At 39.2% G+C, this 17,120-nt stretch overlaps 1 protein-coding gene across 7 annotated transcripts in view; it reads right to left on the bottom strand.

Annotated features, from left to right (window-relative positions):
* Positions 1-17,120, bottom strand: part of ZDHHC20 (zDHHC palmitoyltransferase 20) — a 90,383-nt gene continuing 73,263 nt past the window's right edge. For 2 of the 7 annotated variants that reach the window (XM_080662106.1, XM_080662107.1), the window contains 3 exons: positions 15,150-15,239; positions 12,697-12,812; positions 1-1,428 (listed from right to left, as the gene is read on the bottom strand). In XM_080662106.1, coding sequence (XP_080518232.1) covers positions 1,313-1,428; positions 12,697-12,812; positions 15,150-15,239 — 322 coding nt within the window. In that variant the 3' untranslated portion in view covers positions 1-1,312. Of the gene's footprint in view, positions 1,429-3,487; positions 4,450-12,696; positions 12,813-13,380; positions 13,426-15,149; positions 15,240-17,120 lie in introns of those variants that run through there. The other 5 variants (XR_013960238.1, XM_080662108.1, XM_080662110.1 and 2 more) reach the window with 5 other exon arrangements.

The raw sequence follows: 17,120 nt of genomic DNA, 5'->3' as shown, positions 1-17,120 counted from the left end.
TTCTACAAAAAATAAAATTTATTATTCAGCATTTTGAAAACCACAATTCAAAAACTTCTAAGTGTTTTGCAAGAACTTATGATCCAAAAGTTACTTCTGAATTGAAAATCATGTTCAGTAAAAACTAAGTTAAAAACTTTTTGAATAAAGCAATCTATACCTCTGGCCTAGGTAAACTACAATATTGTTACATTCAAATATTAAATGTCTTAGATATAGTTACTCCAAATTATTAGCCAAATTTCTTACTCTAACTAAACATTATTTTAGCAGATTTATGACCAAAATAATAGTTATTCTTTCATTTGGCAAATACCACTTTATAACAACAACGAACTGTTCAAATACAGAACTTTATTTAATAAAGTAAGTTATGATTTTTGAAAAAAGTTTAAAACGTTCAGCCTTCATGTTAATGTAGTTAGGCTATCCAAAAGACAAGGCAAAAAATTAACATTAAGTCATGGTCCAGGGTTATATTTATGAAAAACAAATACAAGACTTATGGACTCAGTAGGTAAAGACAACCAAAGAAAACTGTATTTCAAATCTGTTTAAATAAAAACATGAAAGAGCACTTTAAAAGTGTCCATCTTTTCTTTTAAATGGGCATAGACTCATCTGCAATCATGTACAAATATAATAAACTTGACTAATAGCTTTCTCAAGCTTTTAATATAAATACAAATCTTTGCTTCCTTATGCAAACCAACAAAATAATACAAAGTGAACTTGTTAGAAAAATATGGACCTTTCTGAATCTATATTGCACTTTAAATTTAAATTGTAAAATATAGTACTAATTATATGAAACCCCTGTTGACTTATTACCTGTATCTTACATATTATTACATCTGGTCTTTATGTTGGCTGAAATGCAAAAATATAATTAATTTCTTAATAACAGATTATAAGTATTTTCCATCGATAGCAGTGCTATTCCTAGAACAAAACATAAGCTAAACATATTTGTCACTATTTGTGCCCCAAATATGCAAATCCTAACACCAAGCCCTTAATATACATTTTTTTGCTTTAAAGTTTACTGAATGGAAATCTGACATGTCTGATAATCTTGAAATTAAACACTATGTATACAAAGTAAAAATCTGTATTCTAATAGAAATAAAATTCAAATAAACACTGCATATTTGATTTAAACTAATCTTAGTCAAATTAACTTATGACACATTGAATCAGAACCATTAAATATGTAAAAAGATTTAAAAAATCACCCATATGGCCCTGGCCAGTTTGGCTCAGTGGATGGAGCGTCGGCCTGCGGACTCAGGGGTCCCGGGTTCAGTTCCAGTCAGGAGCATGTGCCTTGGTTGCGGGTGCTTGCCCAGTGGGGAGTGTGCAGGGGGCAGCTGATCAATGTTTCTCTCTCATCGATGTTTCTAACTCTCTGTCCCTCTCCCTTCCTCTCTGCAAAAAATCAATAAAATATATTTTTAAAAAAAATCACCCATATGTAAAGATGAAACTAAACTCTGTAAATGTGTCCCTGTTTAATAACTACTCTACTGCAGCTGCTCTTTGGTTTGGCAAAGTGATACTGGTCAGATACCTCAGGCACTGAATGTAAGTTTGTACCAGATAAAATCAAGTCTCCTGTCTACTTTTTTTAAAAATGGCAATGGCAATACCTGAAATTCAACTTAATATCCTTAAATGTCATCACATTTGTTCAAGTGTTTGAAGGACCAAAGACAGTACTAATACATTTTCACAGGGCTTCATTTTGACCTTTCTCCCCAAAGAGTGACAGCACTAACCAATACCAGTTGAAATACCAGAGAGGCAGCTGGTCCCTGATTCCCACACTATACCAGTAGGCCCTTGCTGAAGAGTAGTGAATGTGTATGAATAAACTCAGTCAAATATTATTCAGAATGTGGTAAAATGTTGGCCATGAATTAAACCAACGGTAATTAAAAGGCTTTAACTGAAAATTTCTGAAAAGGTGTTTACTACACTATTAAAGATGATATTGAATAAGCAGAACTTAAAAGATTACACCACCACAAAAGTGCCTGAATACACTAAGGGGGTAAACTGTTTCCTCATCTGTTAATCAGGTGCATGCAATCCTGATCTAGATGTAGAAATACTCATAAACAGTGCCAGATAATTTCTGAAAGTATTAAGTTTAAAACATTGACTATTTCTTTACTATATGCAAATTGCCAAAATGATGATTTTGGTTGGTAACTGGTATCACACATTTAACTCTCATACTTAAGTTTTTTAGAATCAAGATTATCAAGACTACAGAGTTGAAATAAAGGTGGAAGAATCCGTATTATATTTTTAAAGCTACCATATTCCTTCAGTTCAAAGTGGAAACTTCCTCTTAAAATCTATTACTATTAGTCAATGGAATTAGGCAAATCCTAGAAATTATAAACCTGGAATAGTTTACGATAAAGCTTATATGGGAAAAAAAATAAAATGTATATGACATTAGGAAAGTATAGAGCTATCCCTCGTATACTGTTTGATGTATAGAAGGTACTCCAGAAGTATTTGTTGGATAAATGAAAAGTAAGGTGATTTTGCAAAATCAGAAATCAAAGAATTTTAGAGGTCATCCAGTCCAAGTCATTGGTAACACCCCCTCTTCTCAATCCTATTACAGATAAGAAAACTATAAACCTAGATAATTATAGATGCTGGTTAACACTTAGCTCTGCTGGCGTAGCTCAATGGTTGAGCGTCAACCTATGAACTAGGTCACAGTTTGATTCTCGGTCAGGGCACATGCCTGGGTTGTGGGCTCCATCCCCAGTGTGGGGTGCAGGAGGCAGCCAATCAATGATTCTCTCTCATCACTGATGTTTCTCTCTCTCCCTCTAGAAAATCAATAAAAATATATTTTAAAAAATTTATCTCTATCCACTACTGGAAGCAATCAGTTATTTTGGTTTGTGTGTGTATAGTATTTGACTGAACAATATAAATAAGGATTGACATTTTTATTGTTTCTCCTTTGTAAGATATTGAATTATCTTTATAATTAACTAGAGGCGGAGGGGTCCTTCCCTGGCCTGCGCCCGCTCGCAATCCAGGACCCCTTAGGAGATGTCAGACTGCTGGTTTTGGGCTGAACTCACAGTCTGACATCCCGAGGGATGTAGTAGTGCGCAAAGCAGCAGGCGGCCAGGGAGGAGCCCGACCTGGGCCAGGGGCTGCACTGCTCCTGCTCAGCGGGGCCCCACTGCACCTGCAATGAGCCTGGCTCAGTCAGTTGAGCGGCACTCCCACTGTGGGAGCGCACTGACCACTAGGGGCCAGCTCCTGAATTGAGCATCTGCCCCCTGGTGGTCAGTGGGTGTCATAGCAACCGGTCAAACAGTCGACTGGTTGCTTAGGGTTTTATATGTATAGATGCAACATTTCTTGCCCCTTAGACTGGATTTCAAAAGGAAAAGAAGGTATGTGTCTAGGAAGAAAGATGTTGCTGTTTGGTCAGATTTAGTATTTTGGATTTAAGAGTAGAATCCACCTTTCAGAGAATGGAAGTTTTAAATGACTACTCAGGTTGCCTGACTGGTGTGGATCAGTGGTTGAGCATCAACCTATGAACCAGGAGGTCACGGTTTGATTCCTGGTCAGGGCCAGGGTTGCGGGGTCTGCCTTTGTCCAATATTTCTAAGTTCCTTTGTGTTTTCCTGCATGTATACTAATAAAAAATTTTTAAAAAGTAATTGTAAATCAGAGAGAAACAAAAATATTTTTTATACTACCAAGTTCCCTTTAAGCATTGGCACAACACTATACAACACTGTTGTATTAATGCTTAGAACTAAGCCTTCAATAAATTATACAAATGTGCTTCATGCTGTAAATCATTATATTTGGATATCTTAATCCTGCTGCGTGTTATTGTATAGCCAACAATAAAAAATCTTTATTAAAAATGTTGAAAAGTATAAAACAGTATTTATAAATGATCAAACACCCAATCTTTAAAAGCAGTTATTTCCTTTTCCCTACATAGTACAAGCAATAGTAATTTGGATATTATTATTCAGTTTCAGCCACCATGCTGCCCTAGATGTACTTCAGTTAAGAGAATTTTTTAGCCTCTGTTTCTTAAGTGAAAATTCACATAGACACCAAGAAATAACTCTGATAATGTAACTCAGGTATCAAAAAAAAAATACATATGCCATGTTAACATACGATCTGACATATTATAGCATTTCATAACAATAAGAGTTATTTGCAAAGTAAAATCAAGTCACTTTTGCAGTTGTAAGTCAATGCTGGACTTAAGATTAAGGCATCTTTCTGCTCTGCAGTAGTGCTTCTGTGGATCCAGGGATCTGTACAAAGGCTTCCTTTTTTGAAAAAATATATCTTCTGTTATACTTCAATTATTTCATCCCATTGATAATTTTCTTGCAAATAACACTGAAAATATCAGTCCATGCTTTTATAAACCTATAAAACCAGAAATAATTAAGTTATTAGTTAAAACTGGATTTTATATTTCTGAAAACAAGATTTATTAAACGGTTCTGTGGGCTAAGATATAAAGCTACTAATATAACAAGATAAGAAATAAATATTTTAATACTGCTATACTGTAATAATGATTTTTGTAAGCAGTAAATAAAGGATATCACTGACTTTCTTCCTCTGAAGCATCAAGAAAGCATTTTAAAACAGGCAGACTCTCAGGGTTCTCCCTTACTGTTATCTTGGACATAATCTGAAGAGTCATCTTATCCACACCTTTCTAAGACTGTTGAAAGGATGTAGGGAAGACTCACAGCAATAGTTCTAGGAACTTCAGCTGGGGATTCTCAACCATCACAGACAGCAGCTACTATTCTGCCTATAGTAAGAAGAAATAAAGCCAGGACTGAGGCCCAACTGCTGTACCACAGTTCTCAGTGGCACTGACAAGTGCTCCTGCTGCTCATCTTCCGAGTCCAGCCTGCTCCACCTGACATGAGCCTGGCCAGAGTGCCTGTGTTCTGATTCTGTCTGGGTCTCAGGCTCTAGGTCCTTGGTACTGAACTGAATGCTCATTGCTCATGACAAACGCCTGCAAGGAAGCAAAGGCTTCCTTAAGACTGCAGATGACAACACTTTTAAAAAAAATGAGCTCCTAATAATAGGAACTATGGTAATGAATGTGTGTTGTCTGAAGCTGCTAGGTTTGTGGGCATTCATTATGGAGCAGTAGGTAACTAAAACACTTTAAGTTTGTTAAAAATTGAACACCTTCACAAGATGCTACTAAGCACTGAGCTCAGCTCCTGAATGACTGAAGCAGCTGTATCCTTAACTTTAGTGTCAGGAGAGACTTCACTACCTCCCTGCAGTTCAACTTTAGGTTAGCGATTACCCTCACTGCTCAGACTGCTGATCCACCTGGACTGTCTTCTGTGGCTCCTGTTTCTGGACAGTCAAGAATAGCTCATCCATGTACTTGCCTACAGAGTAAATTGCTCTTTTACAAAGTAAATAACATTTCTTGAGAGAGGATCCAAGATGGCGGCATAGGTAAACACCTAAACTGCTGCCTCGCACAACAATTTCAAAACTACAACTAAAAGACAAAACGTCTATCACCCAGAACCACGGGAAAGCTGGCTGAGTGGAAGTTCTACAGCTAGAAGGAAAGAGAAAACAGCATTGAGAGGTGCACAAGCGCGGAAAAGCTGAGGTACGGAGGCGCACAAATCGGGCTGGTGGCGGGCAACTGGGAGTGCTGCTTTTTTCAACCCGAAGGGAGACAAGCTCCCGATTACTCTGAACTCCAGTTTCTGGGGAGACGCGAGGGACCCAAACTCCTACGGGGAGAAGCTGGACTGTCTGCCATCGGGTCGGAAAGTGAGTGAGGCTTGCTAGCAGGGCTGCGCGCAGGAATAATTGTTTACTGTGCTGGGGCGTGGGACGCGGACACTCAGTCAGAGACGCAGAGCCGGCTTACTGGCAGCCATCGCTGTTTGCCACGCCCTAGCCTAGTGATGCCCTGAGACCCTGCCCTGCACAATCTACAAACACACCCAAGCTCCAAGCAGCGGCTTTAGCATATGAATGGCCTGCCCCATCACAGCTTAACCTAGCAAACTTGCAGCCCGGGTCAGATGGCTCCAAAACCTCCAAACCCCAAGCAAAGAGGAGAAAACTATAGTTCTTGCTGTAGCTCCTGCTGGGTGGCCTCAGACAGTAGCTGACCTGCACCCCATTGGAGATCCAGAAGCCAGTGTACCTAGTGGTTAGTGTGAGACACCAGATTTCAACTCCTCACATCCATAAGTGACACATTCAAGAGGCAGACTCAGTGAGCACCAAAGCCCCACTGAAACAAGTCCTGCACCATAAGCGTGTCTCCAGCGCAGCAGTTCTTCCATTATAGACACAGCGGGTCCTCACAGCCAATTGGCCTGGAGGTCAATTCCTCCCAGTGTACCAACAGCAATCAAGACTTAACTACACCAAGACTTTGCACTCAGCCAACAAAGGGGTGTACCAAAGGCGTCCACCTCAGGTGATTGGGGAGGCTGAGCTACTGGCCCCTATAGGTCACCTACCACACAAAGCCACTCCATCAACACAGGGAAGCAGCAAAATGCGGAGACAAAGAAACATGTCATGAATGAAAGAAATGGAGGAAAGCAAACCACTGGACGACATAGAGTTCAGAACCACATTTATAAGGTTACTCAAGAATCTTCTAAAAAACGCTGAGGAACTTAGTGAGACCTTTAAGGATCTTAATGAGAATGCCAAAAAAAAATGGAAAAGGACCAGTCAGAAATTAAGCATACACTGTCTGAAATAAAGAATATACAGAAACTCAACTGTAGATCAACGTACCCCAAGAATCAAACCAAAGATCTGAAATATGAGAAAACAAAAAACACCCAACCAGAAAAACAAAAAGAAAAAAGAATCCAAAAATATGAAGATAGTGTAAGGAGCCTCTGGGACAACTTTAAGCGTACCAACATCCGAATTTTTGGGGTGCCAGAAGAAGACAGAGAGCAAAATATTGAAAACCTATCAGAAGAAATAATGACAGAAAATTTTCCCTACCTGGTGAAAGAAATACACTTACAAGTTCAGGAAGCACACAGAACCCCGTACAAGAGGAATCCAAAGAGGACCACACCAAGACACATCACAATTAAAATGCCAAGGGAAAAAGACAAAGAGAGAATATTGAAAGCAGCAAGAGAAAAACAGGCCAAAACCGGTTTGGCTCAGTGGATAGAGCGTCGGCCTGCAGACTGAAAGGTCCCAGGTTCGATTCCGGTCAAGGGCACGTACCTTGGTTGCAGGCACATCCCCAGTAGGGGGTGTGCAGGAGGCAGCTGACCGATGTTTCTCTCTCATCGATGTTTCTAACTCTCTATCCCTCTCCCTTCCTCTCTGTAAAAAAAATCAATAAAAAAAAAAAAAAGAGAAAAACGGTTAGTTACCTACAAGGGAGCACCCATACGACTGTCAGCTGATTTCTCAACAGAAACTATGCAGGCCAGAAGGGAGTGGCAAGAAATATTCAAAGTGATGAACAGCAAGAACCTACAACCAAGATTACTCTACCCAGCAAAGCTATCATTCAGAGTTGAAGGTCAGATAAAGAGCTTCACAGACAAGAAAAAGCTAAAGGAGTTCATCACCACCAAACCAGTACTATATGAAATGCTGAAGGGGATTCTTTAAGAAGAGGAAGAAGAAGAAAAAGGTAAAGATAAAAATTATGAACAACAAAATGACATCAAATACATACCTACCAACAAGTGAATCTAAAAATCAAGTGAATAAAAAATCTGAAGAACAGACTGGACTGGTGAATATAATAGAATCAGGGACATAGAAAGGGAGTGGACTGACAATTCTCAGGGGGAAGGGGGTTTGAGGGGTTCAGGAAGAGATTGGACAAAAATCTACACCTATGGATGAAGACAGTGGTGGGGGGTAAGGGCATGGGGTGGGGAGTCAGGTGGAGGGGAGCTATGGGGAAAAAAAAAGAGGAACACCTGTAATAATCTGAACAATAAAGATTTATTTAAAACAAACAACAACAACAAAAAACCCACAAAGTAAATAACATTTCTTCACCCTTTAGTGTTAGCACAGCCTTTAGTGTTAGTCACTCTTCTCTGGATCCAATTTCTTCAACAGTGGGCAAGTCACCTTTTTTGTCTATTGCCACTGTATCAAGGTTATTTATCCCTGTAAGCACATAATTATATATGATCTGATAAAAAAATGAATTGAGTTGCTGGCTAAATAGCAAAATTGATGATTAAAGTAAAAGCAACTCTTATAAGCACTAAATAGGTATATGGTGCCAACCATTTGTCTTCTTGTAGAACCCAGAAGCAGTGCTAAGAGCTGAAAGTCTAGTTTTATGCTTTTTAATTATTTTTAAATATGTTTTTATTGACTTCAGAGAGGAAGGGAGTGGGAGAAAGAGAAACATCAATAATCAGAGAGAATCATTGATCAGCTGCCTCCTGCACGCCCCCTACTGGGGATCGAGCCTGTAACCTGGGCATGTGACCTTGACTGGAATCGAACCTGGGACCTTTCAGTCCACAGGCCAATGCTCTATCCACTGAGCCAAACTGGCTAGGGCCCATAGCTTCTTTATTTTGTTTCCATTGTCATGAAATATATTTTTTCATACCTTTACTTTCAGACTGTGTGTGCCTTATGATCTGAAGTGAGTCTCTTGCAGACAGCATAAGTAAGGGTCTTATTTTATTATCCATTCAGTCACTGTATATCTTTTGATTGGAGCATTTAATCCATTGCATTTTTAAAATATATTTTTTTAATTGATTTCAGAGAGGAAGTGAGAGAAACAGAAATATCAATGATCAGAGAGAGAATCATTGATTTGCTGCCTCTTACACAACCCCTACTGGGTATTGAGCCTATATTGAACCTGGGCATGTGCCTCGACTGAGAATTGAACCATGACCTTCTGGTTCATAGGTCAATGTTCAACCACTGAGCTTCTGGGGCTGGGCTATTCCATTTGCATTTTTAAAAAAATATATTTTTATTGATTTTAGAGAGGAAGGGAGAGGGAGAGAGAGATAGAAACATCAGTGATGAGAGAGAATCATTGATTGGCTACCTCCTGCACTCCCCCTCCTGGGGATAAAGCCTGAAACCCAGGCATGTGCCCTTGACCAGAATCGAACCCAGGACCCTTGAGCCCACAGGCCAAAGCTCTAGCCACTGAGCCAAACTGGCTAGGGCCCATTTGCATTTTAAAGTAATTGTTGACAGATATGTATTTACTGCCATTTTATTATTTATATTTTTGATGTGTTTTTTTTTTCTTCCTCCTTCTTAAAGAAGACTCTTTAATGTTTCTTGTAATACTGCTTTGGTGGTAATGAACTCCTTTAGATTGTTCTTGTCTGGGAAACTCTTTATCTGTTCTATTCTAAATGACAGCTTTGCTAGGTCGAGTAATCTTAGTTGTAGATCCTTGTTTTTCATCACTTTGAATATTTTGTGCCAATCTCTTCTGGCCTGCAAAGTTTCTGTTGAGAAATCAGATGACAGTAATAAGGGAGTTCCCTTGTAGATAACTAGCAGCTTGTCTCTTGCTGCTTTTAGAATTCTCTCTTTGTCTTTAATCTTTGGCATTTTAATTATAATGTCTTTGTGTGGGCCTCTTTGGGTTTATCTTGTTTGAGACTCTCTGTGCCTCCTGGACTTGTATGTCTATTTCCTTCACCATGTTAGAAAAGTTCTCCATCAGTACTTTTTCAAACAAATTTTTAATTCCTTGCTCTCTCTCCTCTTCTGGCACCACCACAATGAACTGTTGGTATGCTTGAAGTTGACCCAGAGGGTCCTTACACTATCTTCTTTTTGGGTTCTTCTTCCTTTTTGCAGTTCTAAATGCATATTTTCTGCTTCCTTATCTTCCAAATTGATGATCTGATCTTCTGCTTCGTCTACTCTACTGTTGATTCCCTGTAATTTTTTCTACATTTCAGTTATTGTGTTCTTCATTTCTTTTCTTTTTTTAAAAATATATTTTATTGATTTTTTACAGAGAGGAAGGGAGAGGGATAGAGAGTTAGAAACATCGATGAGAGAGAAACATCGATTGGCTGCCTCCTGCACGCCCCCTACTGGGGATGTGCCCACAACCAAGGTACATGCCCTTGACCGGAATCGAACCTGGGACCCTTCAGTCCACAGGCCGACGCTCTATCCACTGAGCCAAACCGGTTAGAGCGGTATTCTTAATTTCTGACTGGTTCCTTTTTTATAATTTCCATGTCCCTTTTCATGCTACTGAAGTTCTTGCTAAGTTCCTTGAGCACACTTAAAATCATTGTTTTGAACTCTATCTGGTAGACTGCCTTCATTTCATTTAGTTCTTTTTCTGGAGATTTTTCCTGTTCTTTCATTTGGGACATGTTTCTTTGTCTCCACATTTTGGCTGCTCCCCTGTGTTTGTTTCTATGTTTTTGGTAGAGCTGCTATGTCTCTGGACTAGTAGTAGGTGTCCTATAGGGCCCAGCGGAGCAGCCTCCCCAGTCACTTGAGCTGAGCACTCCAAGTGCACTCTGTGGACTCTGTGCACTGTCCTGTTGTAATTGAGTCTTGATTGTTTTGGCACATCACTGGTAGGGAATGACCCTTAGGCCGATCAGCTGCAAAGACCAGCTAAGAGGACATGTTTTGACTACAATGGAGAAGCTGCTGTGCAGAGGCCAATCCCATAGAGCAGGACTTGCTTCAGTGGGGCTTTGGTGCCTGCTACCTCTAGCCCTTGAGTGTGTCGCTTGTAGAGGTAGTTGGGATGAAATATGGGGTGGTCTGGTGTTGTTCACTGAGTGCACTAGCTCTGGGGCCTCCCAACAGGTGCAAGGTCAGCCACTGCCTGTGCCTTGCCAAGGGCCCCTCATCATGAGCTACAGAACAATCTGTAATTGACTGCTACTTGTGCTTATTTGGCGGTGTCTAGAGGAGAGGCCAAACTGCAAACCAAGGCTAGCTATCACTAGTACCAGGCCTGGAGCTACTTAACAAGAAGTATGAGGTAAGCAGAGGCCAGCTGCTGCTTGTTTGAGAGATTTTAGAAATGTCCGAAGCATAAGCCAGAATATGGAAAAGCCACTGGAAAGGGCTTGGGTGGACCTGCAAATGGGAAGGTGGAGTTGGGGGTCTCAGCAAATCACCAGGGTGAGGCCATCAGTGTTAGCTAGTGTTTTGTTTTTTTTTTTTTTTAAATGAAATACATTCTTTTTTTTTTTTTTTTTAAATATATTTTATTGATATTTTACAGAGAGGAAGGGAGAGGGATAGAGAGCTAGAAACATCGATGAAAAAGAAACATCGATCAGCTGCCTCCTGCACACCTCCTACTGGGGATGTGCCCGCAACCAAGGTACATGCCCTTGACCGGAATCGAACCCGGGACCCTTCAGTCCACAGGCCGACGCTCTATCCACTGAGCCAAACCGGTTTCGGCTGTGTTAGCTAGTGTTGATGGGACTCAGATATGGTGTCCACCTGGAGGTTTTGTGGGAGGAGGGCTTAGAAAAGGAACAATGACCTCTGCTGGCACTTCTGTCTGGGAGAAAGTTGAGCCTCTAAAACTTACCCTTCAGTCAGACAATTCAGGCCCTCCCTGTATGTCCCCATATGGCATCTTTTGAGTTGCTGCTCCAACATTGGGGCTCAGAGAAAGTGAGTCTGACTAAATCCTTTAAGACAGGGGTCCTCAAACTTTTTAAACAGGGGGCCAGTTCACTGTCCCTCAGACCGTTGGAGGGCCGGACTATAGTTTAAAAAAAAACTATGAACAAATTCCTGTGCGCACTGCGGGCCCGGGACGAGTTGGCTGCTAAGCAGGACAGGCAGCGGCACCCGGCGGGCAGGATAAATGTCCTCGGCGGGCTGCATGTGGCCCGCGGGCCATAGTTTGAGGACGCCTGCTTTAAGAGGAACACCTGGACACCAGGAGCCCTCAGCCTCACTAAGCCACAATTCCTGCTGGTTTTAACAGATAGAAAAGTTATGGGGACTGCTCCTCTTCGCACTGGAACCCTGGGCTGGGGGTTCTGATGTGGGGCTGGGACCATCACTTCTTAGGGGGGACCTCTGCAGCTGAGATATCTCTTCCAACTTTTAACTGCCATCCGTGAGTATGGGACCAGCCGACCAGCCCATTCCATAACCCCACCTTTCCTACCAGTCTTGATGTGGCTTCTTCTAATATATCCCTAGTTGCAGGACTTCTGTTCAGCTAGATTTCAGGTGCTCTGAATGATGGTTGTTTTGTATTTCAATTGTAATTTTGATGTGGTTGTGGGAGAGTCTGAGTACCGCATTTACCTATGCTGCCATCTTGACCAAAACTCACCTTGTTTAAGATTTATTCAGAATTATGCCAAATGAACTTTCTATGCCTGAGTTAAAGAAATACATGGCTGGGTAACAAAAACCCAACAACAACCTATCTGTGAACAGAACAAGACACAGCAGCAGCCACTACACTTCCTCACTGAACCTCCTTCTCCATAAAATCTACCAATAAACACTAACACCCCATGTGTGTGTGTGTGTGTGAGATGTTTTATTTAAAAGTTTCATATATTTTAGTATTTTAAGATTTTTATACATTAATTCAACCTGGTGAATTTATTTTAACTAGATGAAGTGATTTTTTCAGATGACAAGTATTACCTGATCTGACAGTACCTTCTTCAGATCCATTCTCTGTCCATTGAGATTCACTGTCCAGCAATCGGTTTTTTGATTCACTAAGTGGTTTGATAGCCAAGGGTTGATTTGAGCCAATACTGAAAAGAAGAGCAAACAATTTAGTAAATAGTTTAATGCTCAATTAAGAATACTAAATTAGCCTGGCTAGTGTGACTGAGTGGCTGTGCATCGACCTATGAACCAGGAGGTCACAGTTCAATTCCTGGTCAGAGCATGTGCCCAGGTTGAGGACTCGGTCTCCGGTGGGGGGCGGGGGAGGGGAGGTTGACAAGAGGCAGCTGATCAATGATTCTTTCTCATCGTTGACATTTCTATCTCTCTCTCCCTCTTCCTTCTTCTCTGAAATTAATAAAAATTTAAAAAAATTAATAAGCAGCAAATTAGTATTCCTTCTCCTAAACATATGAGGCCAAATCATAAGATCTTAGCACGCTGAAAACAACAACTCTATCTTCAAAAATATATATGCCCACCCCCTCATTAAATGGTTCTCTAGACCCAAGAATCTGTACTCCAACTGCCAATGAAAACAATTAGGCAAAAGAAAAAAGCTTCAGAGGCCAGCCTGAAACATTTTTAACATATGTTAATCAAGAGCCATAAGGTAGCATTAGGACAGGTCTGTGGCCAGGACAAAAAAATTACCTGTCATCTCTCAAGTTTTCTGCTTTCTATCTCTGGAGTTTAGATCTAAGGGGAAAAAATGATTAAGTGATTTAGCATAGACTTATTTTTCTAGCTAACAGATTAGGAAGAGAGGGAATGGAGGAACAAAAGAAGAAGGAAAAGGGAACTAATATGTTATATACCTACTATGGGCCAGATACCTGTGCTAGGTGCTGTATATACATTATTTCAACCTTCGCAAAAACTGGAGGTATAGAGCTAGAAACTGAGGCTCAGACAGTTAAAATGATTTTAGATCCATAATAAATGTTGGAGGTCTAAGATCTTAGCTAAGGCCTAAAGTTCTAAGGCCTACATGCTTTTGATATTAATATGCAAACTTGTAATTAATAATCTCTTCTCCTCCACCATTAATTTCTGTAGTAAGTTCCAACTATTTCACTTTGACAGAATATCCCTCTCTCTCTTTTTAAAATTGATTTTGGAAAGAGAAAGAGAAATATCGATTTGTTGTTCCACTTATTTGTACATTTATTGGTTGCTTCTTTTTTTTTTTAATATATTTTATTGATATTTTACAGAGAGGAAGGGAGAGGGATAGAGAGTTAGAAACATCAATGAGAGAGAAACATCGATCAGCTGCCTCCTGCACACCCCCCACTGGGGATGTGCCCGCAACCAAGGTACATGCCCCTGACCGGAATCGAACCCGGGACCCTTCAGTCCGCAGGCCGACGCTCTATCCACTGAGCCAAACCGGTTTCGGCTATTGGTTGCTTCTTGTATGTGCCCAGACCAGAGATCAAACCCACAACCTTGGCTATCATGATGATGCTCTAAACAACTGCGCTACCTGGTCAGGGCCAGAAGTATCTTTATCTTCTTTAAAATTTCATTTCAAATTAATTACTCTGAATGTATGGATCAGTTTGTTTGCCATGCAAATACTGAGAAAATATCCTATAAATGAATGAATGAAATTTTATATTTGTATTTTTTGAATTCTCAATCTCATTTTCACACTACAGTTAAAATCTGTTTATAATAATAAAATAGTGAATAGAGCAATGACTAATTTCTTTGAAGAAAAAAACTTACATACACCAATTTAATCCAATCTCAAAAGAATGTCTTAGTTTCTAGGAAAATGCAGCATATTTAGGGCAGCCTTGCTTCCTAGTTTGCCCAGACATTTCCAGTTTTATGTGATTATTCTGGTTCAACTAGTAAGAGCAAGCATTCCCTTTCTTACTTTGAAAAGTATTCTGGTTTGGATGATAAAAAGTATGGTTATCCTAAACATATTAAGTATATATGTTTATTATCTAAGCATATATATTATATAACAATATAATATATGAGGAGATATATATTATTAACCCTAAGTTAAAATTTAGCCCTGGTCTGTGTGGCTCAGTTGGTTGTGGTGTCATCCTGTACATCGAAAGGCTGTGGGTTTGACTCCCAGTCAGAGCCCGTACTCAGGTTTTGGGTTCGATCCCCTGTTGGGGTATGTACAGCAGGCAACCAATAGATGTTTCTCTTTCACACAGTTTTTATCTCTCTCTCACTTTCCTTTCTTCTCTCTCTAAAATCAATAATAAGTTCAGGATTAAAAAAATAATAATTAAAATATATTAAAAATTATTTAAATAGATGTTCTCTTTTGCTATATATGCTGGCTTACTAAATTACTACTGTATTTATCTATAAGATATGTTTGTATCACACATATATACATTTTGTTTTATAATGAATACTGAAAAACATAATGACAAAAAGCACACCTTCTGGAATATTCATTTTGGTTTGTAACAGAAGCTTGTTCTGGATCCATTCCCACAAGGCGAGTTGGAAAACTGCAACCATCACCCAAACTGCATAATAAAAAATATCAGTAATATTTTAAATCATATTAAGTTAAATCAATGTTGTCAAGTTTAACTCCCATTTTTCAGAGACATGGTATAAGGAAATAATAACTTGTCATTTCAAAGAAAATTTCCTAATATTTCTAATTAAGAGGGTGATTAACTTCCATTGAAAAAAACGCAGCCTTTTTCATTTATAACTTACATGGATTTAAAAAGAGTATCTTCCATAATGTTGTATGACAACTATACTTTAATAAAAAAATTATCTTCCATGACTATTAAAATTATGATACCTGTGAAGATTAGGATACTACAAACACAAGTATTCAAATATTTAGGTAACTGACCTGATTTTCAAAATCATTTAAGACATAAAAGCTCAAATTAAAATTCAAGATATAAGTTTCACAAATATTCATTTGACAACAGTCATTAAACAAATATTTACTGAATGCCTATGATATTCCAGGTACTATTTTAAGTGCTAAAGATCTGGCAGTTAATGAGAGAGAAGGAAATCTCTGCCCTCAAAACGTTTACAATCTAAAAAATGCAGCTATGCTTAACTTTCACATTCTAAAAACATCAAAATTGTGTATAACAAGAACTTTCACTTTCCGCCAAGATGGATTAACTACAAAATCTGATCTTTCCGTCTTAAACAACCAGAAAACTGAATAGTATATACAATACCGTTTTCAAAACATCATAGAACTGTGCTTTGTGAAAGATGAGAACTGACTGAGGGAGTTCCAGCCTTTGCCAGGCCAGGAGGGGACACAGAGCAAGGTGGTCTCACGGAACTGAGGTGACAGAGAGAGGAATTTCTAAAGTTAAGGCAGCTTGAATCTATCAGAGCTGAGGACGAGGGAGAGATGCAGAAGCTGAAGCACAAGAAACTGTATTGATGATAACTCCCTCCAAAAAGAAAAAGAAAAGAAAAAAACTGTCTGCCACAACAAAACTCAACATTCTTTAAAGGGAGACAAAATTTAAACACTCAGAATTCAAAATGTCACTCATCCAATAAAAAATTACTAACGTGAAAAGTAGCAAGAAAATGTATGCACAAGAAAAAAAACAGTCAATAAAAAAGAAGTACGAAACAAAGACTTTAAACTACAGGAAAAGTGAGAAATAAAAATGTGATATAAAAAGAACCAAATTGAACTTCTAGAGCTGAAAAATATAATATCTGAAATGAAAAATTCACTGGATTAGCATAACAGTTGAGTAAACATTACAGAAGAAAAGATCATGAACTGACAAACATAGCAATAGGAACTATTCAAACTAAAGCAAAGAAAAAAGATGGGGGAGGGAAAGAGAGGGGCAGAAGAGCAATGGCCGGTGAGTCACAATCAAACAATTTAAAGTAGGTATATTTATCAAGTACCAGTATCTGAAAAGGTAGTGGGGAGAGGGCATGGGAAGAGGTAGAGCAGGCAGCAAAAACAAATGAAGACATATGATGAAAATTATTCAAATTTGATGAATACTGTAAAGTCAGATTTAAAAGGCCTAATGGCCCAACCGGTTTGGCTCAGTGGATAAGAGTGTCAGCCTGCGGACTGAAAGGTCTCAGGTTCAATTTTGGTCAAGGGCATGTACCTTGGTTGCGGGCACATCCCCAGTAGGAGGTGTGCAGGAGGCAGCTGATCGATGTTTCTAACTCTCTATCCCTCTCCCTTCCTCTCTGTAAAAAAATCAATAAAATATACTTTTAGAAGGCCTAATGAATTCCAGAGAGGATAAACACAAAGAAAACCATCCCACCGCTTAAAACCAGTGATAAAGATAAAATTTTCAAAGTAGCCAGAGGGAAATTTACAAACAGTGCAATAAAGATAAGAGTGGGGCTCATTTTTTTGTTCCCAAGCCAGA

Source organism: Plecotus auritus (genome assembly GCF_963455305.1).
Source record: "Plecotus auritus genome assembly, chromosome: 3".
In the NCBI taxonomy this organism is placed as follows: domain Eukaryota; kingdom Metazoa; phylum Chordata; class Mammalia; order Chiroptera; family Vespertilionidae; genus Plecotus; species Plecotus auritus.
The sequence above is the reverse complement of the archived record's forward strand: the minus strand, read 5'-3'. Positions and strand labels throughout refer to the sequence as shown.